The following is a 25,111-nucleotide window of genomic DNA, read 5'->3' as shown; positions in this document are numbered from 1 at the left end:
AGAGGTAGATATGCTGGAGGGTAGGGATAGGGTCCAGAGTGACCTAGACAAATTGGAGGATTGGGCCAAAAGAAATCTGATGAGGTTCAACAAGGACAAGTGCAGAGTTCTACACTTAGGACGGAAGAATCCCATGCATGCTACTATAGGTTGGGGACCAACTGGCTAGGCAGCAATTCTGCAGAAAAGGACCTGGGGATTACAGTGGACGAGAAGCTGGATATGAGTTAGCAGTGTGCCCTTTTTGCCAAGAAAGCTAATGGCATATTGGGCTGCATTCGTAGGAGCATTGCCAGCAGATCGGGGGAAGTGATTATTCCCCTCTATTTGGCACTGGTAAGGCCACATCTGGAGTATTGCATCGAGTTTTGGGGGTCCCACTACAGAACGGATGTGGACAAATTGGAGAGAGTCCAGCGGAGGGTAACGAAAATGATCAGGGGGCTGGGGCACATGACTTATGAGGAGAGGCTGAAGGAACTGGGCTTGTTTAGTCTGCAGAAGAGAAGAGTGAGGGGGGATTTGATAGCTGCTTTCAACCACCTGAAGTGGGGCTCCAAAGAGGATGGAACTCAGCTGTTCTCAGTGGTGGCAGATGACAGAACAAGGAGCAATGGTCTCAAGTTGCAGTGGGGGAGGTCTAGGTTGGATATTAGGAAAAACTGTTTCATTAGGAGGGTGGTGAAGCACTGGAATGGGTTACCTAGGGAGGTGGTGGAATCTCGATCCTTAGAAGTTTTTAAGGCCTGACTTGACACAGCCCTGACTGGGATGATTTAGTTGGTGTTCGTCCTGCTTTGAGCAGAGGATTGGACTAGACGACCTCCTGAGGTCTCTTCCAATCCTAATCTTCTATGATTCCATGATTATTCCCATTTTACAGAAGGGGAAATTGAGGCAAAGAAAGGGGAAATGACTTGCCTAAGGTCACCCAGCAGGACAGTGAGAGAGCTGAAATAAAACCTTTGTCTCCTGTGTTCCAGTCCTGTGCTCTATCCACTAGACCAGGGGCGGGCAAACTTTTTGGCCTGGGGCCGCATCGTGTTTCGGATATTGTATGGAGGGCCAGTTAGGGGAGGCTGTGCCTCCCCAAACAGCCAGACGTGACCCGGCCCCCACTCCCTATCCCCCTCTGCTTCTCGCCCCCTGACGGCCCGCCCCCCAGGAGTCCTGCCCCATCCATACCCCCCGTTCGCTGACAGCCCCCCAGGACACCTGCCCCATCCACCCCTCCTGCTCCCTGTCCCCTGACTACCCCCAAAACCCCCGCCCCTGACTGCCCTCCGCCGCCCCATCCAACCCTCCCTCTTCTTCCTGACTGCCCCCCCAGGACTCCTGCCCCCATTCAACCCCCCTGTTCCCTGCCTTCTGACTGCCCCGACCCCTATCCACAACCCACCCCCTGACCACCACCACCCCAAACTCCCCTGCTCTCCATCCACCACCCCCCCCCCCACACACACTCCCTACCCCCTTACCACACTGCCTGGAGCACTGGTGGCTGGCAGCGCTAGAGCCGTGCTGTCCAGAGCACCAGAACAGGTGCACGGCTGTAGCCATCCATGCCACTGTGCAGCGCAGAGCACCGGGTCAGGCCATGGCTCTGCAGCTGCACTGCCCCAGGAGCTTGCAGCCCCGCCGCCCAGAGCATTGCGCCAGTGGTGGGGTGAGCTGAGGCAGCGGGGGAGGGGGAACAGCAGGGGAGGGGCCAGAGCGATCCTCCTGGGGCAGGAGCTCAGTGGCCGGGCAAGAGGGTCCCACGGGCTGTAGTTTGCCCACCTCTGCACTAGACCATGCCAATATCTATTTTGTGTTGCAATGGTGCTAAGAGGTCCCACTATGCTAGGTACTGTACATATATAATTAGTGGGAGATAGTCCCTGCCCCACAGAACTTACAATCCAGATGTACAAGGCAGACAAACGGTGAGAAAAAGAAAGTTATTATTATTCCCATTTTACAGATGGGGTTCTGAGGCCTAGAGAATAAGAGACTTGCCCATTGTCATACAGGAAGTCTATGGCAGAGCTGAGAAATGAACCCAGATCTCCTGCGTTCCAGTGCACTAGGGGACCACCTGACTGTCCTTCCAAAAACTCATTTAAAATTATCATGACCACCAACCCATATCAAATACATACAAAGTTCTTTATGCATCCAAACTCCTGTTTATCTGTATAACTTCCACATCCCCTGACTTAATAAACAATGTTTATGCTGTACTGTATTATGTTGCAGTGTTGTACTATTCTATTGCATGCTGGTCTATTGTCATATTGTACTATTGTGTGGCATTGTTTTATACAGTTGCATTAGGTTGTATTTAAATCAAATTTAAAATACTTCATTGGCACACCACGCAACTGTTGCCAATGTGCAAAAAGTGGACAACAGTTAGGCAGCTGGTATGCTGAAACCACAGCCTAGCATGCTGACCAATATCATCTCTTTGTTGTCACATATGATCTCTGTGAAAGAAAAGTTTGCAGGGGAAATTGTTTCAGGCCATCAAAATGTTTTTTCCAACAAAATTGAAATGTTTAATCTTCCTTTTATTTGACATATATATTATTGTATTATACTATATAATACAACATTTAAAAAAATCAATATGAAAAGTTGTTTCAAAAGAAAAAGTTGAAATATTTTGTGCTGAAAATATACAAATAGGACATTTTAACATTGTTGGAATTTTTTCCCCTTTATTTCTCCAAAACAAAATTTCAGCAAAATTGATATGATTTCACAATGCGTTTCTGTTTTGACAAACTGCATTTTCTGACAGTTCCATCCAAGTTTTTATGATCATCTCTAGTCTCAATGTTTCCTTGTGTCCCCCTTCTCTTTCTGTCTCCACCTGTTGCCTCTTGTCTTATACTTAAATTATGGATTTATTTAAGGAAGGGACTGTCTTTTTCTTCTGTTTGTACAGTGCCTAGCACAATGGGATCCAGGTCCATGACTGGGGCTGCTAGGTATACAGTAGTAAAAATTAATAATAGTGGACAAAACTCTTGTTTCTCTGCCAGGTACAATATATCAAGTATCTACCCAAAATAAGGGCATTACAGTGATTGGTATTCCCTGTCTGTGTTTAGCATGACTGTTCTTTTCTGTTCCAGAGGCAGTGCTACATGGCTTAATGGTATCTCTGTCATTCTTGTTTGTGTGTTCATCATTGTATGTATTATATTTTACTTGGTTGTTGTCAGTGAACTGTGTTGCAATGATCATTGCAGGATATTGCACTCTATAACTGGGTGGCTCTGCTGTGTTTTTCTTCTAACCATGTTACTACTGTACTTTTATGAACTATCCTGACATATTGTATTGCTGCACTCCGCCTATTCGTTTTATTGTACTGTGTGGCTATATGGTATTTTAGTACACCCTATTTTAATACTATGACGTGTTCTGCTGTTGTATTCTATTGCATTGTTCTGTCCTGTTGTGTTCTCCTGCATCTCGCGGTGCTATTGTGTAGAATTACGCTGCCCTGCTGTACTGTGCCTCGCAGTTTTAGAAATAACCCCAAACTGCTCGCTGTGCTGCTGTGACCCCTTCTTAACCCACTCCGCACTGCTGCTTATTGGTCATGCACTTTAGCCAAAGCCGCTGAGACTGTCTCCAGCCCCGCCACTGCGGAGTCCCGTTCAGCATCAACCACCTTGATTGCCGCTGCCAGACCCCGCCCCTTTGGGCAGGCTGATCTGCATAGCCTCGCCCAGGAGGACTGCTTATATCCAATGGGAAGCCCTGCCTGCCTGTGAGGGCGGAGTCCCGGGGTGGAACTTCACTTCTCGTGAATCCCTACAGGGCAGGAGGGAGGGTGGGTGCGGGTGCGGGCCAGCTGGCCAGTCTGTCGGGCTGTCTGGGGCAGAGCAAAACAGCCCTGACTTGTTCAGGAGCCCGCACCAGGATCGCTGCGGCTGAGAAGCAGGTAAAATGGGACATGTTTGCTTGGCAGTGGCACCTGATGCCTTTTGGTACTTGCCTGTCTCATGGGTAGGGCAGTTAATTGCCTATTGATCATCTCTCTGTGAGTGAGCTGCCTCGTCTTGTCCGTACTTCCCATCCAGCTGCCGGGGCGTCTGAAGTTACTCTGCATCTCTAGATGCTAAACAACTAGTGAATGCCCGATCCGTAGCGGCTGGAATCGGTATGTGGCGCCCCAATCGGTTTGTCTGTCTGGGCTCCGTGTGTCCATCCCGGTCCGTGGGTTGCTTTCACTCTGGCTGGGTCTCTCTCTCCGGCATGAGGCGGTCTCGGGCTGGTTCAGGCTGCAGAGTCGCTGTGCTGTTTACATGCCTGGGCATATCCCAGCGCGCTGGAGCATCCCTCGCACGTTCCCGTTCGTGTTTCAGGGGAGGGAGGGGCTCCAGTGGGCGAGCCTGTCTCTGTCTCAGCTAGACGTGATCCTTGTAGGGAGAAAAGAAGCGGGCTGCCAGGAAGGATCGGTCTTTTTATTAGCTTTTCCTTGTAAGTTTCCGCGCTCAGAGTCTAGGTTATGATTGTCCGGTACCAAGCTGCAAAGCGAGGGGGTAACGGATCTGCACTCGCGGTGCAAAGGGTCCGGAGAGGAAGGAAATTGGTACTGACACGTGGTTCGCTGGGCAAGTCAGGGCTTGCAGGTACAATCTTCAGCCTCCCACTCCCCGCAGATGGGGTTTCATCTGATCGCTTTACAGACGGTCCAGATATTTTGATCCCTGCAAACGCAGACTTTGGAATAAGCCGTGGAATACTTTGCCTGCATGCCAAAGAGTCACTGGTAGGTGACACCACTGTAGTCTGGAAGGGCGCGCTGCAAGTTCCGACACTTTAATTTAAGCGATTGCGGGGGTGGCATGCCTGATTCTAAAACACAGCAGACACCAAAGTGTTCAGAGCGCTGAGCTGAGTGAAGATTACAAATGAATAATCATATTGGTTATTTATTATAAACAATGCGATTGAGTTTAGTATTAGCACCAGCAAATACTAATGAGTACAAGCAATTTTTTCCATTATTGTAATACTTTATATTAAAGTTTAATAAATAATGAGCTAGCAGTTGATATAGTAGTTGATAATGATTTCTTTAGTTCTTAAAAATGCATTTCCTGAGCCCTGTGTATATAATATTTATGGTATCTGTGGGTGTGCTCTTCATCTGTAAATATTTTAAATACTTCTGTCTAGCAACTGACTAAGCATTTTTATGTACATTTGGAGTAATTCTTAGTAAGAACAGATTAGAAATGGTTTTATTTGTAAACTTAATTATAAATTAGGCAGTAATTTTTTTCCTATGAGTTGAGTATGAATGACAGGTTGTCAGTGGTATTATGTGTTAGACATTAAAGAGGACAAAAGCAAAAAGGAGTAACAAGGGGTACAAACAATTGTTACAATAATCAAGAAACTGACCAGTTAATAATGAATAGGTCAAGGGGGAAAACAGACAAAAAAGAGGCCAAAATTTTCAAAAGATACCAGTGATTTGGGGAAGTCAGCTTGAAACACTCTAAAAAGGCCTGGTTTTTAGAAGATGGATGATCAGATTGGTCATCCAAAAATTTGAGGCACTGAAAAATACTCAAACAACCCCCAACACAGACTAGTCACATTTGGAAATCTTGACCTCAGTGTATAATTATGTGTGTATATATATATATATATATATTGTATATCAAAATTATACATATTATGGCCATGATCCTGCAAACACTTATGCACAAGACAAACTGTATGTACGTGAGCGGTCCCATTGATTTCAAGGTCTCAATTGTACCTTTCTTTCCTATATTGTTTGTCATCTTAAGTCTCGATCCTGCATTGTGATTTGCTAACATGGCTCTCTGCACTTCTGGGGAATCCCACTGAATTAAACAGAACTTCACATGAGTGCGGAATTCTGTATTAATCAGATCCCGATGCATGATTGGGGCTTCAGATTATAAATTCTTTTGGGGATGATATAGGTCTTCCTATGTGTTTGAATGGCATTTTGCATGCTGTGAGCACTACAGGAATCCAAGTAATAATAATACAGTAACTCCTGCATTGGGTATTATTACAGTATTTTAAAGTCTTATTTTATTTACTGTTAGAACAAATTGAAAGAAACAAACAGAAGTCTAAAATGAATATTACGACAAGAATGGGAACATAAAAAAATTGTCATAATATCAGAGAGGTGTAAAATCAGCACAGTGCGCATTCCCCTTTTGATATTAGGGTGTTTTCTTCTAAAAACAAACAGAAAACAAGCTAAGAGTTTTGAAGTAGGACACATTACACACTTATTAGACTTTTTGTGACTTGGAGAAAGTCTACAAGTTCACTGAAAAACATGTTTATTTCCAAACCAGGCTAAAAGATTCAGCCACTTTTTACTTATGATGAGCAATACCTTATTCTGCAAGTAACCCTGTTAAAATCAGTGTAGGGTGACCAGACAGCAAGTGTGAAAAATCGGGACAGGGGGTGGGGGTAATAGGAGCCTATACAAGAAAAAGACCCCAAAATCAGGACTGTCCCTATAAAATCAGGACATATGGTCACCCTAAATCAGTGGGACTGTTTACAAAATAAGGTACTACTTGATATGAGTAAAGATAGAAGAATCTGGCTCAGAGAGTCCTATATATTAAGCACAATATAGTGTCAAGAAATGCTTGCAGAACAAAATGAATAGTAGTGAGTGAATGGGGAACAGAAGATATTGGCACTAAAGCCAGGGACTTGACTTAATATCAGGAGAAAATGCTAGACATGCAGGAATATTTTCCAGTTAATATTTTGGGATTTAAAAAAAATCCTTTTCTCCTGTTGCTTTTATTTAACATTGTCATTTTTTCTTTTTTAAAGCAACATATAAACCACATAATGGCATTTAATCTGGCTGACCTATTTTCCTCTGCCCAATTCTACCAACTGCCAACTTCAGATATTCAGTAAGTGTTTTATAGCAAATTTTCCCATTCTGGTATATTGCAAGTAGTGCTGTATGATACCAGTAAAGACTAGGTAAATCTTCAATGATCCCTTAACTCTAACATGTTGACCTGATAATCCAGTAATGCTAAACCTGATGCCACTATCATGGTCCATTGAAATCCCTTTGCCACTTTGAAAATGTAGCCAGAAGCCTTGGAATATCCATTAGGAACAGGAGGAGCCATCTCAAAAGATGTATATGTTCTTCACTGTGTAAAGATTGTAGGTCAGACTAGGTTATAAACCAAAAAAACGCACCCTGGATCTTCCTGAAAAGAATTTGAGTGTTGCTATCAGATCCTGGATTTTTATTTCAATTCAGTGCTTTGGATATTTATAAATCAAGCAGCTACTGGGGAAAAAAAAAAACAGTTTTCAATTGAATATGAAGTCTGACCAATGTTCAAGGAAAGTGCAAGTTAGGTAGGGCCTAATCCAAACACTCCCATTGACTTCAATGGGTTTTTATTCAGGGCCTCAGTATGTAGTTGTAGATCTATGTACTACAAGGTGCCAGTCTAGCTTGTTAAGTCCTCTGTGAAATATCCTCTTGTCTAGTTAAAAGGCTAGGCTGTGAGTGGCCCTTGCATGGGCACACAGTGGAGGAGTGCAAGAATGAAGCTTCCTCCCCCTTTTGCAGCTACCTAAGGGCTTCCTATACCTAGGGTTACCATATTTGAACATTGAAAAAAGAGGACACTCCACGGGGCCCCGGCCCCGCCCCAACTCCGCCCCTTCCCCTCCCCCGCCCCACCCCTTTCCCCGCCCCTGGCCCCGCCCAACTCCGCCCCTTCCCTGCCCCCATTCCAACCCCTTCCCCAAAGTCTCCGCCCCTTCCCCTGAGCACCCCACATTCCCCCTCCTCCCTCCCAGCCACACGAAACAACTGCACCAATTCTAAAGTCAGGCACTCCACTAGTATAGACTCCCATGACTTTAATGAAGCTGCTCAGTGGAGGATCTGCCCCAGCGCTCCGTTTTTGGGAGCGGTCAGGACACGCAGCTCACACTGTTCTGTTTCCCAGCTCCCCAGATGCCTTGGAGCACCCAGTTCTCCTCCCTGCCGGGTAAAATCCCGGACATTTTGAGCTATTTAATTCTTTAATTCTAAAACGTAATTCTTTATATGTAGTGAGTCCTTTCCTTTCACTAGTTCTTCAGTTTTCTTTCTCCTCATGTGCCCACGCATACTTCTCTGCAGATCGCATTTTTCTCAGCAGTGGTTGATTGCTCTTTAAGAAGGCATGAAAGTCTTTACAAGAAGTTTGTCTGAAGTTGTACTGTACAAGTAGAATTCCTTTCAACGACTCAACATTCAAGTTGGTCCTTTCCTTTGTCCACTGGCTTTGCATCAGTGAAAAAATTCGCTCTACATTTGCATTGTGAGAAGGAATAGCAAAGAAAAACTGTGCAATCTTTAACAGTTCTGAATGACACTCAATGTTTTTGGATTTCTCAAAATATTTGGTCCACTTCTGGTGTGCTAGCAAATTACTGAACTCTTCATCACTGTTGCAACTTTCTGTAAACTTCTTCAGGTTGCTGAACTGATCAAAACACTTCACGTCATCAATTTGCATCCCCTTATCGGTCAGGTACTTGATACAAGGTTCCACATCACTCCAATTCGGTGTCTCACTCAGGGTAATCCACCTGAAACAAGAGAAGTCTTCAAGGGGTCTAAACCACATCTCCAAATATTCTAAGCATCTGCTGTACATATTATTCACTTCAGCACAGAATTTGTCACACTCTTCATCAATTCGCAGTGATCCACCACACTGCTGTGTCTCATCACAAATGGGGAGCTGAGTGCCATACAGCACACCCCAGCCCCAGGAGCTCTGATCCACTTGCAGGCAAGGCAGCCCGATGCCCATCGCAGCCAGAGCTCTGATCCCTCTGCACACTCCTGCCTTTTTCACACTGCCCTCCCTTCCTCCCCCACCAGTCAGTGCTTTTTGGCGACTCCCCGGAGCAGCTCCCCCAGCGCTGCCCCCCACCTGTGCAATCAGCGGCGCATGGTACTCCCAGCTTTGCTGGCATCCCTGGCTTACCTTAGAGCAGGCTCTGGCGACTGCTGCTGCTCCCTGACTCTTCGGCTCTGTTTAAGAGCCGAGCTGCCCTAGTGCTACCGGCTTCAGGCACTTCTCCTACCTGGGCTCCAGCTGAGCTGCTCCTCCCAGCTCAGACTGTAAGAGCCGAGCTGCTGGCTTCTGGCAGCCCTCCCCTACCTCAGGACCCAGAGCTGGCTGGACACGTCCCTTCCCCGGCTCCAGCCGAGCTGCTTGGCTCCTCCCCCTCAGACTTACAGAGCAGAGCTGCAGGAGCCAGCGTTACCGGCTTCAGGCAGCACCCCCCCTGCCTCTGGACCTTGCACCGTGGGAGCAGCTCAGCTGGAGCCGGGTAGGAGAAGTGCCTGGCTGGGGGCTCGGGGTCCGGAGGCTGCCTGAAGCCAGTAGCGCTTGCTCGGGCAGCTTGGCTCTGTAAATCTGAGAGAGGAGGAGTGGAGCAGAGCCACAGGGGGAGAGGAAGTGCCGGCCATTTTCCCGGACATGTGTGGCTTTTCAGCAATTCCCCCCGGACGGGGGTTTGATTGCTGAAAAGCCGGACATGTCCGGGAAAAAGAGGACGTATGGTAACCCTACCTATACCAGCAGACTCTGCAGTCCCTGTGCTCTGGGGAGTGCAGGGCCTTGTGCTTCCCCTGAGAAGCATGATGCTATAAGAGAACGGTCAGGATGAGGCACAGTCATGGGCCAGCCTCGCATCTGCACTGGCCTGTGGAGTATGGCTGGTGCGCCTGGGTGACAATCAGATTCATCCACTGCGGTCACCGAGCCATCCCTGAGAGGTTGTGTCTCCTGAGATACAATCTCGCTGATGCTGCCCTGCCTCACCCACTCAACAGGGCCCTGGCATAAATGCCACAGTCTAACCCAGTGGGATAAGAATGGTGGAACTGCAGAAAACTATGGTATTCTACATTAATGGTCCAAACCACTCCATCTTACAATAGTTCTAGTGCAGTATTTTGGGTGGGTATTACACATACAAGGGAGTGTTTAAATAGGGGAAAGCTGTTTTCACTGAGATTTTTAACAAATCATGAAATCATTTTGATTCAATAATTTAACAGGTTTTATACACCAAGTTCATAGATTCCCCTTAACACAGAACAATGACTGTAGATTGTTTCCCTATAAAATCAATGAGCAGGCTGATACCGCGAGATGTTTAGGTCCCTATCCGGAAAATTAGATTTTATTCTGGCAGTCGCCTCGAGATTCTATACAGCTTCTGCAGAAGTGGGAGAATTTCTCATTTTAACCTAATTGGGACCAGATGTTTTAACCACTTACTAGAATCTCAGGGTGGCTTTCTATTGAGGGCGCTCATAAAGTCATAGCGTTTAAGACTACCAGATCATCTAGTCTGACCTCCTGCATATCACAGGCCATCAGCACCCCCAAACTAAATCCAGCAATCAGAACTAGACGCAAGTATCACAGCCGACAGGAGACTGGACTATTATGTGTCACAAGCAGAGAATAGGAGGAACTGAGGTGACCCACACTAGAAATTCAATAAAGCTTTCAATGGCCATGTATTGCTAAACCGGATGAGGACCAAGGAGCCATAGATACAAAGGTTAGAAAAGATTATGCAGGATAAAACTGTATTTGGGAGGCCTACTCCCTACATCATTCCTATTATTGTCTCACCTTGCCTATTCTTTTTTATTACTATTTATTGTTTGTATTAGGGTGGCACCTGGGGTCCCCCACCAAGATCAGGTCCCCATTGTTCTTAAGACACCCTAGTGAATGGTGCCTTTCCACTTCACTTGGGAATTTGCTCTTATTCCGTTTGTTTTTATTCATAGATATGGGCCCAACTCAAAGCCTCCGTTTCAAATTCCATATCTGGGTCCATATCTGAACGTTTTACCTCTACAATGGACAGACGCAAAACCATGGATCTAAACAGTGCTGAACTTGGGGCTTCAAACGCTGAGCTTATCCAAAGTTCAGGGTGTTTGGAGTCAGCCTAGTATGGAGACAAATTTCAGATAGGAACTTGGATTCAAATCTGTGATTGGTTTATATTTGGGAGGATGGTTCAGGCCCATTTCTATTTTTCCTAATGGAAATGGACCCTAACTAGACATTAATATTGAGCCTAAACATTTCCTCCTTTAGCTTCAGCCCATAGCTCCCTGACCACCATTTTCTGAGACTATGACAAACTCTCTTTATTTACTCTATAGTGTCAGTATCCTGGAAGCTATTTATGGACTGTGATCTCATCCCTCCTGCGATCTTTGCTTTACTGGGCTAGATAAATTTAGCACCCTTAATTTCTCGTTGTCGTATGGCTCTCTTTGCAGCTTATACTGCTCAGGGTATGTGAGTTGATAGTAATAACTAATATCTTGCTTTCTGTACTTATCCAGTGGAGATGCCACATCAGATGAGTCCTGATTGTTTGGATAGTGGGAAAAGCCTGCCCAATAGCCCACTTCCAAAGTGCAGTCTGCTTTGCATAGGGCTCATGAGAGTGGGAGATCAGACCTGAGCGGGCTGACAAGGCATAACAAGGAACATTTACTGAGGGGTCCTTTTCATTTACAGTTTATAATGGTGGCATAGATAGAAATGGGTTATCATTGGGGGGAAAGAGAAGTGGAGAGTGCTCATATATCTACTGCTGTAACATCATCCTTTCCAGTATGTTACTAGGCCCTACTATGTGAATATTAGCCAGGCTGTCCTTTGACCTGTTCCTAATGAGGCCTGTGGCTGGGCTGACAAAAACTTGTGCTCCACCCATTTTTGAATTGTTTCAAGTTATAACAGTGGCTTCCTTTAAAAGCATCTTTCTCAAGCCCTTTCTACTCTTCTTTAATGTTTAGATTCCAGTGAGTCGACCTCATGAGGCAGACATGGCGTTATTAATTCTTTTCCTGATTTGCTTCATGAAGTTATGAGAGAAGTGACATGAAGAGAGGCCCAGTGCTGTTTTTTGCTCTATTTCTTGTCCGCAAGGTAGGAATCCACTTGAAACAAATGAACCAAAACCTCTGCATAATGTGTTTTAATAGTTTCAGTTTGATTTCTGTTGAATTCTCTCTATGTGCTCTGCTCTCTGTAGTCTGCATAATTTGCATGGCCCAAATTCCAAATGAGTTCAGTGGGGGTTGAAATCAATAGAAGTTTTGCCATTGACTTCAGTGGGGCAAGGATTTCACCAAGGAATGCACGGCCAGGCTGTAAGTCTGTAGACTAGCCTTACCTAGTGCCTTTGACTAGTTTTGTTTAGTTTGCAGCTGAGGATTCACATCAGTTTTGTGTCTTGTGCTAAGTTCTGGCCATGAATTCCATTCGTTGCATTAAAATCTTGGGTGGCAGCATGGTGGCCAGTAATATAAAGTGTGGCTTTAGTTCTTTAGAGAACTGATAGTTATCCCTTGCTATGTTCTGTGCCCCATATTATATATACCCAGATTCCTTCTGCCCCACTGACCCAAGACTGTGTAGTTAACTTATCTTCTCTTGCACTGTTTTCACGCCAAATCAGGTGAACACGAGCTCCTCTGAGTGGAGGTTTTCGTTAACTCTATACCAACTAAGGCTCTGGATTGAACATCTGCTTTGTGTGCTCTCTGCAGACCTGGATACCACATTGGTGGTACTTTCCACTGCTCCATTTATGCAGATCTTTGTGATGCTTCTAAATTAGGAACAGTCCTACTGTTTAGCAGACCAGGATAACAAGTTATCTGGTCTGGACTATGTACTGACCTCCCATCAGGGAAGCTGCTGACCTGATCTTAAAAATCATCACTGATCAGAGTGTCCAACATGAGTTTGGAAATAACAACTGACCGCACCTCACTTCACTTGTAAATGCCACCAAATGGCACAAGGAATGGGCAGTTCATCTGCATGACCTACTACTTAAGTCCCTCCTCTGTCTCTGCTTAGCCAGTTGCACCTCATACTGCCCTTTGGGAAGAAGGCATATGGTTTTGCTTTTGCGAAAATGAAGTTTTCCTGGTGCAACACAAGCATCTATTAAAGTAGGGGTGAGCAACCTGCGGCCCATGGGCCGCACGTGGCCCATCAGGGTAATCTGCTGGTGGGCCGTGAGACAGTTTGTTTACATTGACTGTCCACAGGCACAGCCACCCACAGCTCCCAGTGGCCCCCGTTTGCCATTCCCGGCCAATGGGAGCCCACCACTGTACTAAAGCAAATGGGAATTTGGGGTGTGCAAGGAATGCAGGCAAATTTTCCTTCCAATGAGAAAGCTTTGCCCAGTAAAGGACACGCTTGGTTCAGCTCAGGAGTGTTCTGGGACTTGTAGTAACCCCAGTTGTTTCTCCAGGTCCGAGGTGCTGCTCCAAACCCAATGGAATGCCAGGAGAGTGAGTATCTGGACGAGCACAGGAAGTGCGTTCCTTGCAGGGAGTGTGGCCCAGGATGGGAGCTTTCCAAGGTAATTTGGCTGCTCTGGGATGAACCTGGATTGTTGGCACTGGTGGTGCTGGATGAATCCTCTGCTAGCCTTTAGTAGAAGGATAGTATTAGAGCTTTCTCTGATATGGATGTCCGTGCCTTTAAAAAGAACAGGGCTTTATTGGCAAGGGATGTTAGACTATTCCACTGATCATGCTAAGCGATGCAGGAATGGGGATAGGAGAATGGGAAGATGGAAGTACCAATAAGGAGAGGTTTCAAATTGGTGCAGCTTATTACGTAAACACCAAGCAAAGTACATCATCTCCAGCTCCCAGGGGAAGTCAAAAATCCTTCTGGCAGAAACTCCAGTGTCCTGGTCAGAGCTATGCAATGTCTCATAGACTTTTAGGTCAGAAGGAACCATCGTGATCATCTAGTCTGACCTTCTGCACATTTCAGATCACAGAACCTCGCCCACTCTTGAAATAAACCCCTAACCTGTCCTTGTGTGGGTCATTGGCAGCAGGAATCCACCTGGGACCTCTGGCTCTATAAATGAGCCTCTATGCCTAAGCTAAGAGACCTAGCTCTGTTCATCAAGACTATAGACTCATCAACCTCTATATGTGATCCACTCAGTCACTGAGGCAATGTGTGAGCTATTGCTGAATGCAGAATGGCTGCCCTATTTGTTTGCTGCTATCTGCTTCAGTGCAGTGCAAAGATGTGAGATGCCTAGAGTGTGAAAGGCAACTGAGAATTCTCTCACTGAAGAGAAGCCATCTGCCTCTAGAGAATAGAACAGCTTCTTCCCTTTGAGGTTGTGACGGGTTGATTCACAGAAACCCCCTTGGGAGCTACCACCTGACGTACCAAGACTACCCCTGCTTCTGTTTTCCCTGCCAGCTCAGGACTCCAGCATCCTGTCTTGCTGAGCCAGACACTCCCGTCTGCTCCAACACAGACCCAGGGTCTGAATAACTTGCCCCAAAGCTGCAAGTTTACCTGAAAACAGCTCACAGAAGTGTGCTTGTCTTTAGCACTCAGATGCCCAACTCCCAATGGGGTCTAATAAATAAATCCGTTTTACCCTGTATAACGCTTATACAGGGTAAACGCTTAAATTGTTCGCCCTCTATAACACTGATAGAGAGATATGCACAGTTGTTTACTCCCCCAGGTATTAATACATACTCTGAGTTAATTACTAAGTAGAAAGTGATTTTATTAAATACAGAAAGTAGGATTTAAGTGGTTCCAAGTAGTAACAGACAGAACAAAGTAAGTCACCAAACAAAATAAAATAAAATGTGCAAATCTATGTCTAATCAAACCAAATACAGATAATCTCACCCTCAGAGATGCTTCAGTAAGCTTTTTCTCAGACTGGACACCTTCCAGGCCTGGGCACAATTCTTTCCTCTGGTACAGCTCTTGGTGCAGCTCAAGTGATAGCTAGGGGATTCTTCATGATGGCTCCTCCCCCCCCATGTCCCTCTGGGTTTCCACTCCCCCGCCACCACTGGAAAAGCACCAGGTTAAAGATGGATTCCAGGTCAGGTGACATGATCACATGTCACTGCAAGACTTCATTGCCCACTTGCCAGCACACACATATGCAGGAAGACTAACAGGTAAACACAGCCATCTGCAGACAATGGTCCTGGTTAATGGGAGTCATCAAGATTCCAAACCACTATTAATGGCCCACACTTTGCATAATTACAACAGGCCCTCAGAGTTATGTTTTATATTTCTAGTTTTAGATACAAGAGTGGTACATTTATACAAATAGGATGATCATACTCAGTAGATTATAAGCTTTGTAATGATACCTTACAAGAGACCTTTTGCATGAAGCATATTCCAGTTACATTATATTCACTTATTATCATATTTTTATAAAACTATTCTAGTTACATTATATTCATTTCTTATTATGTTTTTATAAAACCATATAGACTGCACAACATCACAATGGTATCTTCAGATCTGATGCCATTTCTTTGTCTCAGTCATGGACTTGCGCTTGTCTCTTGCAGGAGTGTGGCTATGGTGAAGGAAGGGATGCGCAGTGCACTGCTTGCCCTCCCAGGAGGTTTAAGGACAGCTGGGGATTCCATGGTTGCAAAACTTGTCTTTCCTGCCCCCTCATCAACCGTGTCCAGAAATCCAACTGCACTGCCACTTCCAATGCAGCCTGTGGGGAATGTCTTCCAGGGTGAGTACAGCTGGCAGCTGGAACACCAGCAGCAGACGCATGTGGGAGGGCATAGGGAGGTGCTGTTCAAAGAGATGATATATACAATTCCCTTATACTTTGTCCTGTTGTTAGAGCATTCTCCACTTACTCTTTGGCAGGTTTTACAGTAAAACCCGGATTGGCGGGCTGCAGGATCTGGAATGCATCCCCTGCACAAAGCAGACTCCTTCCTCTGAGCCTCAGTGTACGTAGCCAGCAGCACTCCAACCTGTTGTCTTTCACTGTGTAACATGTCATGTCACAGGGCATGCGGTGAGCCCTGCAGGATTAACAGGAGGTGGGAGGAGTGGTGGAGTGGAGCGGGCCAGCGATGCATGTAATTCAATATCACCTATCTCCGACAGTGGCCACTGTTACATGCTTCAAATAAAGACATAAACCCCCATAGTGTAACTAAGGGCAGGTCTGCACTTAAAACACTGAATTGGCACAGCTGCGTGGCTGTAGCACTTTAATGAGGATGCTCTTCGCTGATGGGAGAGTTCTTTCCTGTCAGCTTCGTTAATCCACCTCCGTGAGAGGTGGTAGCTGTGTAGGTGGGAGAAGCTCTCCCACCAACATAGCGCTGTCTACACTGGTGCTTAGGTCGGTATAATTATGTCTCTTGGGGTGTGGATTTTTTATGCCCTTGACTGATGTAGTATACCAAAGTAATTCTGTAGTGTAGACTTGCCCTAAGTGCGCAAAGGAAAATTCCCTCCTGACCCCCGCTGCCGATCATCTTTTCCCTGAAACATGAAGACTGAGGCTTTTTGTTATTTCTGTCCTCATGAGTGTCCTTGCAGAGGCTGTGCTTATTCATTTAAATGTCTAGTCCTTGTGTTGAAGTTTATTACGCTAGCTGTAGCAGAAGAATTCTGCCCCAGTGAGTTCTGACCAAGGAAGTACTGACAGTATATATCTGGAGGGGAGGGGCAGGTGGGGCCAGCAGTGCCATGATATGTGGTAAGAGACAGCAGCTCAGCCATTTTCTATCCTGTAATGTTTTGTTATTTCTGTTGTTAAAAATCAAGAAAAATTTAGGAGCCTAATTCCCACTGACAGTCACAGAAAGTTCATGGATTTAGATTCCTTAGAGCAACAGGAGGTGGGAGGAGTGGTGGAGTGGAGCAAGCCAGTGGTGTATGTAATTCAATATCCCCTATCTCTGACAGTGACCACCTAACAGTGACTTAGGTGTCTAAGTCCATTAACTTTCTTTGACTGTCTGTGGGAATTAGGTTCCTAAGCCCCTTAGGCAGTGTTCCCTCTAATTTTTCCCACCCATGTGTGGAATGAATTTTGTTATGTGCGCCGCGCTGCCCCGGCTGCAGCTGGGTCCGGGCCGGGCCACCCTGGCCAGATTCAGGGCAGGGTAGGGGCACCCAGGCTGCCGCAGGTTGTTGTCCCACAAACTTATACAGGATCGTTTTAGGGGTCAAGACAAAGATGCCACATTTATTATGATAATTTGATTTATGACCAATAACTAATATCTTAATCCTAATACACACACATTATACCTAATACCTATAAACACACACACACACACTTATACACACACACATCCATCAGATGTTCTGCAGCTGCTGCATAGTTACCAGTCCTGCTTGAGTCTGTGGCTTGAGTTTGCAGCTTGGGTTCGTAGCTTGTGGTGGCTAACTGGCCAGGAAAGCCGGGCACAAGGACGAGCTGGGTCTCTGTTGGGCATGCACCGATGCCCTTCCATGTTGGCAGCAGAATGTTACCCTCCTCCAAAGTTTTCCATCTCACCCATCCTTTTTGTAGGCTTTAGTTTGAATCCAGAGTCTATAGGTCTTGCTATGTCACGCTGCCTCTGGGTTTGGTGATTGATCACCTGTCAATTGCAGACATGACTTTCAGCCTGGGACCGGGCTTTGATCTTCCTTCTATTGTACCTTTTTTTTTTAGGGTGGATTCTTCTTACTTTGTTAGGGCTCTTGTCTGCATCTTCAGCAGTTGGTGTTTGAACTCTATTTAATCAGGACAGGCTGGGGCTGGAGGTTGATTCCATCATCCATACATACCTCATTCACACATCTAAACTAAACTAATAAGATTACAGCAGAGTTTGCAAAAATGAAGGTTGCAGCAAGCCCTTACAAAATGGAGTAAGCGTTTTAAAATGGGGTTTGAATTACAATATGGCAAACAGTGAACAGAAGTTACAATATAGACAAGTATAATGGATGGCAAACAGTGAACAGAAGTTACACTGTAGGCAAGTGTAATAAATGGTGAACAGAAGTTGCAATACTGAAACAGTGCAAGTCTCAGTGATTTAAGCAGGAATTGGATTGATAGTGAAACTTACAAAGGCAGCTGACTGAACAGCTATGGCTCTTAACAAGCATCTTAACTGTTAATTAGCCAGTTATTGGGGTAACCGGTTTTATGAATGAATATTGTTTCATTCATAAAACTTTACTTATGAAGTTACATTAATAAAGTGAACAATTAAAAACAATTTCATTTATCAGTTCTACAAGGTCCAGGCCTCAGCATAGTTGGGGCTGGGGGGCCGCCCCGGCCATGGCAGGTTGGGGGCCAGGCTAGGATGGGGTGCCCCCCCAGCAGCAGCAGGTCCCCGGGCAGGTTCCCTGAGCACCTGTGCGGTGCTAAATAGGATGCTGCGTGGCCATGCAGCCGCGCAGCTTACAGGGAACTTAGCCCTTAGATGCTTTTAATTTCCACGTTGAGATCTCTTGTCCTAAGGGACATCTGTTTGTATGTGTTTAATATCCTTGTGACTGGTCATGTACTAATCACTCCAGGCTGGATCCATGCTGCCCTGATCCAGTCTGCTTTCTTCTCTGTAGCATCCTGCAGCACACCATGTGCTCTGACCTCTTTCTTTGGCTGGTATGTTTGCAGGCAGCTCCAGGACTACCCTGGTGAAGGTAGTGATCCCCACAGTACCTCCCCAGGACACCGCCCTCCTAGTGCTAACCAGCAGTGCGCTAGTCATCATTGTGTTGGTGCTGCTGGCACTCGCCATCATCTGCTGCAAGCGCTTCTGGAAGAGCCAGTGTCAGCAAGGTGAGTGAATGCAATGCAGCATCCCTCTGGTCCTCCTTCCCCTGCCCCTTCTTCCTTAGAAATAGCAGGGAAGAGGAGGAGAATGTAAGTGCTCAGATTCAAACAGAGTGCCAGATGGGGCCAGTGAGGTTATCACTTTTGAGGTTAGTGCTTTCTCTTCTAGGGTTTTCCCAGGTTGGGTCAAGACTGAGGAGATTTTGGCAGTTGTGGAGGTGAGGGCGCCAGGGCTGGAGCAGCAGAGGATGATGCAATTAAGAGGATGAGGAAAACAGCAAGGAGGAGTAGGTTAGAGAGATACGATTGAGGTGCGTTGGCACAGCTGCATGGGGAACAGTGCACAGCACTAGCCCTCTCCATGCCAGGCAGTGAAGCCTGATTGCTCCTGAATTTTACAGTCACCAAATAAATAGCCATACTAGATGGCCTAGTGCATTCTGGGAAAACAAGCCAGGTCTTCGCTGGTATCATTTGCTCTTTATCCTTTAAAGTGTTTCTGAGGACCCAGAGTTTCTCGGCCCAGAGTGTGATGTTCCGGGACTCAGCCATGCCAAGCAGGTTTCCCTGTGAGGAACAGATGTCTAGTCCCTGCTGCTTGGGTGTGAAGAACCTGAGCCCTTGCTCCGGGCAAGCAGAAGGTAACTTCTCTCATTGCTCTGCTGTTTTAGCTTGGGTCTGGGGGGAAGGGCAGGCTGGGCTGTGACCCCCACACCCTAATGTCTGCTCAGTTTCCATTCCTCAGGCAGGAAGGAGCACCCCATGGTGGGGGGGAGGGAGGTGTCAAAATCGCTGCTGCCGTGTGGTCAGACACTGGGATAATCGAGGTGGACAGAGCACAGTGCCACTAGGAAGCTTCCTCTGGGTGAAAGGTGGAAGCCTGGGGAGGATTCTGAACTCAGAAGACGTTGCACTGGCACTGGGAACATGTAGGTTCCACTCCTCCAGCTTCAGTATCTTTCTCTCCTAGGGATGTGTGGGTTGGGGAGGAGAGAGTGCTTGGCTGTGCAGTGGGGGTGACTCTGGAGGACTGGTGATCGACCCCTGGAAGAGCGGGGAGCCTTGCTTTGCTCAGCAGTGCTCACTGCCACCTCGCGGACAAAAGGCACTGAGTAGCCCTGTCCTGTCTGTTCCTCTGCGGCTGGAGACAGGCAGTGGCAGTGCAGGGCCTCGTGGGAAATGGGGTTTTTAAGGAGTGGCTGACAGGAGGGAGCCCAGTCCTCAGCAGACGGAGAGGCTGGTGGAAGGGAAACCCACATACTTTTAAGCATGGAATTTCTGGTTCCAGGTCCCGTTGAACCGGTTCAGTTCATTTCGAATGGTGAAGCCATAGGCCTGCAGATCCCTGCTCTCCAGCCCAATTTGGAAGCGATTGCTGTCAGCCCCAATCCCAAATCCCAGCTGGCGAGGAGCGTCTTGGAGACCCAACCCCTGATAAGGAATTCAGGGTCCAGCGACTGTTCTGCAGGGGGCCTGTCATCCTCAGATGCCAGGCAGGGCACAGCTGGGTTCACAGAGGCCCAAACTCCCCTCTCATCATGTGCCTCAGAGATGCATCCTAGGTGGCCCCATGCCCCAGTGGAGTGCACGGAGCTAGACCTGCAGAAGTTTTCCACCCAGGCTGAGTTCATGGGCACCAAAAGCCAGGAGGATGCAGAGAAGCAGGCGGCTCAGAGGACCCGGAGACATACAGATGAGCTAACCCTTGAAGTTCCCCTGTTTGGTGCCTCTCTGATAACACAAAGTGAACTTGTTCTGGAGCCTGTCAGGGGATCATCTTCATCCTTCCAAATTCCCACTGCTGAAGGCAGGGAGCAGCCTGTAAGTTCTTCCCATCTCACCCTCCTCTGTATAATAACAGCTACTACGGGGCTCACACAGGGGGGGACGGGATGGCAAAGGGGCTGGGGGTACAAAACCTTTCACCTCTGAGCAGGTTCAGATCCAGCACTGGCTGGTAGTGATCATCCAAAAGTCATCACCATCTGTTGTTCAGTGAGCTGTGTGGTGTGAGTTTGGGAAGGGACCAGGGCCGGCTCTGGCTTTTTTGCGCGGCAGGGGAGAGCGCCGAGCCCGGCCGCGGGCCCGGTGGGAGGGCGGAGAGCCCCCGGCAGCCAGAGCGCTGGGAGGAGGGCGAAGAGCCCAGCTGGGGCTCTCCGCTCTCCCTGGCGGCCAGAGTGCTGCGGGGAGGGCAGCGAGCCCAGTCGCGGCCCCGCTCTCGGGCCGGAGCACCCCGCCGCACTGCCCCCCTCCAGGCGCCGCCCCAAGCACATGCTTGGTGGGCTGGTGCCTGGAGCCAGCCCTGGAAGGGACACAGCCCAGGTCCCACTGGCCAGGGTAGCACATAACTCTTCCACCATTAAACTAACTGGTGTTGAGAGCCCAAGGAAAGCTGCCAGCTGTGGTGCTTTTTTGTTTGCAAGGAACTGGTCTAAGACCTACCAACTTGTCTAAGGGCCACCAAAGAGCTATCAGATGGTTGCAACTACCAACCTGGGCTGGGTTCAGATACTCAGCCTGGCAAAAGGGCAAAGGCCAAGCACGTCCTTTACTCAGCAGAATCTGTACAGTTCACCTGATCCCTGCAACACCTGTGAATCATCTTTGCATGTTTGCCAGTATGGAAAACTGACCTGTTGGTGAACAACTCTGCTTCCCAGTCCCTTGAGCCATCTGGTCTCCTCACCAGTTTGCGATGGATTAGTGATTAACATAAGTCTAAAAAATGTCTAGCAGGTAATTAACTTACTAGCTTAGCTTCAAGTACTTGTTTATTGAGATGGTGGTTTGCTGGAAGAACTTAGAGCATCTTAATAGGCTTGCTGCCCTAACTGAGTGGCGATGTATGGATGGAATGGAAATATCCAGGCCATTATTCATACAGGGCAGGTCCTGTGAGTGGAGCACTGACAAGATCCACATATGATTGTTGCTCATTCCCTAATGAATCTCCCCAATCCTTGGGGGTCTTTGTCTTAGCAGGTGAATGATGTCCTGAGCCTTGTGTGTGAGATTAGCAGCGTCACACAAGGTGAGTGGCTGTCTGGGCAGCATTTTTCAGTCATGTCCTTGCTCCCCAAGGGTTCAGGTGGAGGCCTGACAGTTGACGTAGAGATCTGTGGCTGACCCTCTTTCGCTGGGCCTGTGGCATTAATGCGGGGATGGTCAAGCCGTTCTGTGACACACCTTGGATTGTGGGAGGGGTCGGGGACAGGCACCTAGTTTACCTGTATTAACAGTGAGGATCATAGGCGCAGACTCCGTGAATGCTCTGGGGCTGGAGCACCCATGGGGGAAAAAATGGTGGGTGCTGAGCACCTACTGGCAGCCCCCTATCAGCTCCCCCTCCCATTCCCAGCGCCTCCCGCCCGCCGATGGGCCCTGCCATCAGCGCCTCCCTCCCTGCGCCTCCCACCCGCTGTGAACAGCTGTTTCGCCACATGCAGGAAGGCTGGGAGGGAGGGGGAGGAGCGGGGAAGCGGTGCGCTCGGGGGAGGGGGCAGAACTGCGTGGGAAGAGGTAGGGGGGTGGAGCAGAGGCGAGAAGAGGCAGGGTGTGGCCTTGGGGAAAGGGGTGAGTGGGGGCTGGGCCTGGGGCAGAGCCGGAGGTTGAGCACCCCCTGGCAGTTGAAAAGTCGGTGCCTGTGGTGAGGATTAAGCTCCCCTGGGGCTGAGAGCCAGGGTCATGAGGCTAAGCACTGAAAGGAAATGCATTAGTGCCCCGTGGCAAAAGTTCCCTCTGTGCTGAGGCCAGGCAGAAGGTGATGTTGCAGCTGCTCATCAGATGGGTGGGGGCAGGGACCGTGATATGGGCCTCACTGCCTTATTTGCAGGACACCCTTCCCTCGTTGGTAGACAGGCTCTCACCTCCCTTTTTTGCCATCCCCAGGTCTCCCCATAATACAGCTCCCCCACTCCTTGGTGCTGTTACTTGGCTTCCAGTTGGACCCTTGCTTGTCTGGTCTCAAGAATTTCAGCCACGTGGGGGTGGAGCTGGGGGTCCCATCCCATCTGGTGAGCAGGATGTCTGGATTCAAGCAGCTCGTCGCTCACCTTGCCTCCTCAGGAGACACAGTCACTGTTCCTGCCCTGGCCCAGGTCCTACAGCGACTCCAGCGCTTCGATGCCTTGCTCCTACTCTGCGATCATTTCATTCTGAGCCGGGCCCAGGGCTGCCAACACTAGGAGAAACACACATCACTGCCTCAGCACATAGAGGGAGGGGTAACTCCAGGCATAGTTTTGGCTGGGTGAACCTGGGTTGTGTGGAGATGGCCTTTGAATGTTGGGGGTAGAATCACAGTAGAATGATGAGTCTGTGAATGCTCACTGAGTAAACTTCTCTCAACCACTGCTTGAGCCCTACCTCGTGCTGGTGATGGTGCAGATGCATGTGGTACCTCCAAACACCACCTTTCTTCATATGTGTTTATATTGATGCCCAGAGACCTCGTGGCCCTCTTGGTCACCATGCATGGTTACAGGGCCATTTGCCTCCATGGGCAGGACAGGACCCTCAAAGCACACAGTGTTTCCTTGAATCACATATCAGCTGTAATGATTGAACTCATTGTGTGAGGGGCTGGGTGCGGGGTATGAAAATATCCCCCAATTCTAAGAGGGAGCTCAGAGGGTCTGGACCCTCTGTGTTGGATTTATCCCCCTCAGCTGATTGTATCTTCCTCTTAGAGGCCTGATCATCATTTGTTCTTCCCCCCCACTTTTTAGAGGTGGTCTTCTCCATTTGGCAGACGTATTTTGCTGGTTTTCTGCTCAGCTTTCTGCTGTGGCTGCCTTTTTGTTTACTTCTCCTTTTGTGCGCCGACGAGGGGACCTGTTCTTGGAGAAGGGTTGTTTAGCGGCCACTCCTTTTTTTTTTTTTTTTTTTTTTTTGCTGGGAGGAGGGACTCATGCGCTGAATTTCTGTGTGCCATACCAGAATAGCAGTGTGTTTAATTGTATTTCCTGGATGTGGAATGGTACACTTTTCATAAAGGGATATTTCGAATTGAGAGTCAGGATTTTTTTAAGCATGGTGGAATTTGCTCCAATGCAGATGGCAGGGTACTTGTTGCATTCCCCAGTCTTCTTCTAAGCACCTCTGCTCCCTTGCCCAAAGGGGCTTGCTAACGGGCTCCTATGTGTTGATGTTTGGAGGAGAAGAAGAGGCGGGGATGAGGCCTCTCCCCCGCCTCTTTCCTGAGCACGCTATGTCCGCCCCCCCCCCCCCTCAGTTGGATCAGGCTTGCAGGCAGGAGGGGGGCAAGGAGGAGCGAGCCGCAGCACACCACTCCGAGGAGGAGGAGAAGACAAGCCAGGGTGAGGCCTAAGGGAAGGGGCTGGAATTGGGGCATACCCCCTCCAGTCCCCTGCATGATCACCCCCTGACCCCAGCCCAGCCCCCTGCCCACCCTAATCCCTACAACCCCCTGCCCATCCTAACCCCTGCACCCCCCCAGCCCCCTGAGCCCCTGCCCTGACCCTGCACTCCCTTCACAGCTCCTCAGCACCCCCCACACACGGATTGTCTGTGGTGCCTGGGAGCACAGGGGGGCAGTGACAGCGGGACTTGTCAGTGCTGGCTGCCACGCCCCCTGCCAGTGGGAATGCCCAGAAACTACCTCCCTGCACTCCAGGGAGGGGCGCTGCCCAGTTTTGGGGGAAAGGGGCAGTCGTGGGGCAAGTCCAGGTGCGATGGGGGAGCTGGCGGTGACTCCGTGTGGGGGGTGTAGGAGAAGCAGGGTGTTTAGGTGGGGGTTGGTGTGGCAGGGGGCAGAGGGAGGGCGGGGAGAGTCTGGGTTGAAGGTGGGGGTTGGCTCAGTGTGTGTGTGTGTGTGTGTAGAAGCGGGGTAGTAGAAGAGAGGGAGGTGACAGCCCTGGGGTGAAAGTGTGTAGGGAGTGGGCAGTAGCAGGGAGATTGACCCTTTGTTAGGGGGTTAGTTGTGTGGGATGGGGACAGTAGGAGGGATGGGAGGAGAGCCCAGGTGTGAAGATTGGGGTAGGAACTTGAGGCTGGATTGTGGTAGCCTTTGTGGTAAAGTGTGTGTGTTTCAGTGGCCCTTTCTCCTTGCAAAAGATGGGCACCAGCAATTTTCCTCCCCACACCCTGCCCCAAAGTTTTGTAAACATTATTGTACCAAAGTAGAAAACGCAGCTTTCAACAATGTATTTAGGAAACATAACTTTGGGTGGAGGAGGTGGTGGTGGGGAAATACAGGTGCGACACCACTGACTGCTGCAGCCGGGCTTAATATGGCTCATAAGTGTGCTAATTAAGCACTTGTGTTCAGGGCCCTAAGCAGGCTCTGAGTGTTTAAAGAAAAAAACAAAACTAACAACCCCCCTCCCACACAAACCAAATTCAGTGTTCT

At 48.2% G+C, this 25,111-nt stretch overlaps 1 protein-coding gene and 1 long non-coding RNA gene across 7 annotated transcripts in view; one reads left to right on the top strand and one right to left on the bottom strand.

Moving 5' to 3' along the window:
* Positions 1-3,850: 3,850 nt before the first annotated feature.
* Positions 3,851-25,111, top strand: part of EDA2R (ectodysplasin A2 receptor) — a 38,060-nt gene continuing 16,799 nt past the window's right edge. The window contains exons 1-10 of one of the 5 annotated variants that reach the window (XM_054040679.1): positions 3,851-3,940; positions 11,897-12,029; positions 13,372-13,482; positions 15,488-15,666; positions 15,807-15,892; positions 18,583-18,747; positions 19,236-19,382; positions 20,030-20,562; positions 21,724-21,772; positions 22,630-24,463. In XM_054040679.1, the coding sequence (XP_053896654.1) occupies positions 11,982-12,029; positions 13,372-13,482; positions 15,488-15,666; positions 15,807-15,892; positions 18,583-18,747; positions 19,236-19,382; positions 20,030-20,562; positions 21,724-21,772; positions 22,630-22,925 (1,614 nt within the window). In that variant the 5' untranslated portion in view covers positions 3,851-3,940; positions 11,897-11,981 and the 3' untranslated portion in view covers positions 22,926-24,463. Of the gene's footprint in view, positions 3,941-3,973; positions 4,160-4,422; positions 4,772-11,896; positions 12,030-13,371; positions 13,483-15,487; positions 15,667-15,806; positions 15,893-18,582; positions 18,748-19,235; positions 19,383-20,029; positions 20,563-21,720; positions 21,773-22,629; positions 24,464-25,111 lie in introns of those variants that run through there. The other 4 variants (XM_054040676.1, XM_054040677.1, XM_054040678.1 and 1 more) reach the window with 4 other exon arrangements.
* Positions 7,901-9,545, bottom strand: LOC128843664 (uncharacterized). 2 transcript variants are annotated; one of them, XR_008446327.1, is made up of 2 exons: positions 9,039-9,545; positions 7,901-8,650 (listed from the first exon to the last, which is right to left on the bottom strand). It is a non-coding gene; the product is annotated as an uncharacterized LOC128843664 (long non-coding RNA). The 2 variants fall into 2 exon arrangements; XR_008446326.1 differs by having other exon boundaries at positions 7,901-8,634.

Source organism: Malaclemys terrapin, chromosome 9 (genome assembly GCF_027887155.1).
Source record: "Malaclemys terrapin pileata isolate rMalTer1 chromosome 9, rMalTer1.hap1, whole genome shotgun sequence".
In the NCBI taxonomy this organism is placed as follows: Eukaryota; Metazoa; Chordata; order Testudines; family Emydidae; genus Malaclemys; species Malaclemys terrapin.
Note: the sequence above shows the minus strand (reverse complement) of the source record. Positions and strands in the feature narration are given on the sequence as shown.